At 38.2% G+C, this 3,494-nt stretch overlaps 1 protein-coding gene across 1 annotated transcript; it reads left to right on the top strand.

Annotated features, from left to right (window-relative positions):
* Nucleotides 1-2,882: 2,882 nt before the first annotated feature.
* LOC110900862 (glycine-rich cell wall structural protein 1.0-like) lies at nucleotides 2,883-3,494 on the top strand. Its single transcript, XM_022147722.1, has one exon. The coding sequence runs from the start codon at nucleotides 2,883-2,885 to the stop codon at nucleotides 3,492-3,494; it is 612 nt and encodes a 203-aa protein (XP_022003414.1).

The raw sequence follows: 3,494 nt of genomic DNA, 5'->3' as shown, positions 1-3,494 counted from the left end.
TGGAGACTATTGAAGTTAAGTTCTGTGATATTTGCATGGAAATGCATGCTATTTATAGGTTTCAAAAACCTCCTCATCTAAGTGGTCCAATACACCACTGTGATGCATTGGTTAACTTAGTGGCCTATTGTGCTGTTTCCCACACTTGATCGTCTTATGTTTTGAGTATTTTTTCGGCAATATTCCGTTGGTAACAAAGGTGCAGGTGATTCATTTAACCATGCATGGTGGTAATTACAATGGCAACATATTAATTTCAACTTTAGATAACTATGTAATTGATTTTAATAGGTAAATATGTAATATATATGGTTTAGAAAGACGAAATATATAATTGATTTTAAATGTTGGGTAAATATGTAATAAATGATCTTAGCAAGGAGATAAATGACCCTATTTTTAATTCTTATAGGACTTGAATCTAAGATATCCCCTTCTCAAGATATTTAAATCCTTACTATAACAAATAATCAATATGGTTTATTTATATATACAAATAAGGTAACAAAATGGACTTCCACTTCTAAGCAAAAACAACCCAAGGTGTGTATATTCAGTAAAGCAAGAATTGACCTCCACTTCTAATTTATTGGATGACACCAAGTTTTCAGCACGCCTCACATGGAGAAAAGAGTTAATGGTATGTATCAAAATGATGGACGTCTTCATGCACCAATATACTTCATAATCAATAAGGATTAGTATAAAAAAAAGTAAATTACAAGTTTTATCCTTTATGTTAACATAATAAATCTAACATAATTTACGAAGAACAAATTGAATACAACAGCAACAAGTTGAATGCATAATTTACGTAATTATCATATTAGATTATTCGATTTTGTTCAATTTTTATAGATAAAACATACAAGTGACTGTAGATATATTTTACAAACGTTATAAAAACAAATCACCATTAAGCACTTACAGGCTGCAACCTCACCACCCTATTCGGAATCAAGACCCATCGGAATCAAGACTGTCGTTGAGGTTTTATCTTGTACCGCCGGAATCAAGACCTAGTAGCCAAGTTCGTAAAAGTTTACCGACAAGAAGAACCTTACCGATTAGATATATATTTTCATTTGCCGACTAACACTATGTTTGAAGATCTGAATCACCTCTAGTCAGGGCCGGCCCGTTAGGCTTACCAATCTAAGCACGGCCTAGGGCCACCAAAAATCAAGGGCCTCCATTTTTAGTAAAGTTTTATATATTGTATATGTATCAGACTCAAACAAAAGGCAAAACTAGACCATGTTTTTTTTAATAAAGTTACCTAGATAAAAATTGTTTAGGAAAAAAAGCCCAAATTCAAGACCCGGTTTTGAAATTAAACCACAGACATAACTGAAGTCTGTAGCAACCATTTACCACTCGACCTCATCCGAATTCCGTGAATCAGTGCCAAAAATCCCTAAAATTGAGCCGCGGTCATCGTTTCTATCTCCTATTGCAGCCCGTTCTTTCGATTTTCTAGGTTATCGGCTATCACTAACGGTAATCACTCATGGCGTCGGGTCTGTCGGGATTAAAGGAGAATTTATGGGCAAAATTAGGGCTCATTACTAAACATAGGTTAACTTTAGCAACTAATTTTTCTATTAATCTCTATATGTTTTGCAAAAGGGCCTCCACTTCGTAATCTACTTTGGGACTACAAAAATGTTGGAATGGCCATGCCTCTAGCATCTTATTACCACTAGAAGAATGTGTATCATCGACGATCATGATTTACCAACTGCCATTACCATCAAATCCCAAAAGAAATGGAAAACCAAAGCCCGAAGTAACCAGTGATTGATCATCAACAAAAATACTACCCTACAAAATAATGATGGAAGAATTTATGCATCGAAAAGAATCAAGAACTTATAAATTTATATATATTGTATAAAGATATTTATTTACTTTAGTTTTGTTCTTATCAATATAACTCTTTAAATGGTTAGCTGATTTTTTTTATCAGAATAAGTATGTTTTATATTCATTTACGTATAACAAGAATTCCATTATTTAGTTTGTTAAAATGAACTGGTAAAAACACCTCAGTTATCTAAAGTTCAAATTAATGTCGCTAATGTTGCCATGGTAATTACCACCATGGTTAAATGAATCACCTGCACCTTTGTTACCAACGGAATATTGCCGAAGAAAATACTCAAAACATAAAACGATCAAGTGTGGAAAACAGCACAAGAGGCCACCAAGTTAACCGATGCATCACAGTGGTGTTGGACCACTTAGATGAGGTTTTTGAAACCTATAAAGAAAGAGAGCGGACTCAGAAATTTTTTCCTAGGGGTGCGGGATATTTTTGAAGATTTTAGGCCCCTTGCTGTATAAAAAAATCGGTTCATATAGGGTCGAGTTGGATCGGGTCGGGTCATGTAAGACAAAAGAACATCAAACTAAAATTTATATAATCATCAAAAACACGTCAAACGTCATTACAAACGTATTTAAAATTGTGCTCAGCTTGTTTTCATTTTTTTAAATCTATCCAAAAAATCATCTAAAGATACTAAACACACCATAGGTTCATTACAGTCTTACTCATGGTTCCTATCACATAGTATGCATTTCGATGCAAATATCACACAACTTGATACCTTCATGTTACTTGCTGGACGATTACATATGCAACGATACACCTACATCACTAAAAGATAATGCACATCCAACAAGTATCCAAACAACAACAATAACCTTGATACCTAGCTTAGAAACATTCCCAATGCATTACTTTGACTTTTGCCCATATGCTGAGCTTGTTGAAGCCTATAAATAGCATCACCACTTAGATGAGGAGCTTTTTGAAACCCTATAAATAGCATGTATTTCCATGCAAATATCACACAACTTAACTTCAATAGTCTCCAATGGCTATTATTCACAAGCTTCCAACTTTGGTTTTCTTGGTTCTGTTAGGTTTGGGCATTTCTGCAGCTACTAGAGCTCTCTTCACATTTGAGGATAGTTACACTCATGGTAGTTTAGCTGGTGGTGGTGGCGGAGGAAGTGGTAACGGTGGTGGAGGTGGAGGTGGTTATGGGGGAGCCGGATCAGGAAGTGGTGCGGGTGAAGGTGGTGGATCAGGATATGGTGGTGGAGCTGCTGCAGGAGGAGGGGGTGGTGGTAGTGGAGGAGGTGGAAGCGGAGGAGGAGGAGAAGGCGCCCACGGTGGGGGTTATGGTGGAGGGGAAGGAGCCGGGAGTGGTAGTGGGTATGGTAGTGCTGGTGGAGCCGGTGGAGGAGGTGGGCATGGTGGTGGTGGAGGAGGAGGATCTGGTGCTGGAGGAGCTGGTGGAAGTGGATACGGTAGTGGAGGTGGATCTGGAGGGGGTGCGGGAGGGTCACATGGTGCTGGAGGTGGAGCTGGTGGTGGTTCCGGAGGCGGTGGTGGTGGTGTTTCGGGGCATGAAGGTGGATATGGAGGTGGTAGCGGTAGCGGTGCTGGTGAAGGTGGTGGTCACGGTGGCTATATCCCTTGA

The sequence above is a fragment of the Helianthus annuus genome, chromosome 13, assembly GCF_002127325.2.
Source record: "Helianthus annuus cultivar XRQ/B chromosome 13, HanXRQr2.0-SUNRISE, whole genome shotgun sequence".
In the NCBI taxonomy this organism is placed as follows: domain Eukaryota; kingdom Viridiplantae; phylum Streptophyta; class Magnoliopsida; order Asterales; family Asteraceae; genus Helianthus; species Helianthus annuus.
The sequence above is the reverse complement of the archived record's forward strand: the minus strand, read 5'-3'. Positions and strand labels throughout refer to the sequence as shown.

Coding starts and splice junctions, on each gene's coding strand:
- LOC110900862 (XM_022147722.1), top strand. CDS start 2,883: ATGGCTATTATTCACAAGCTTCCAACTTTGGTTTTCTTGGTTCTGTTA.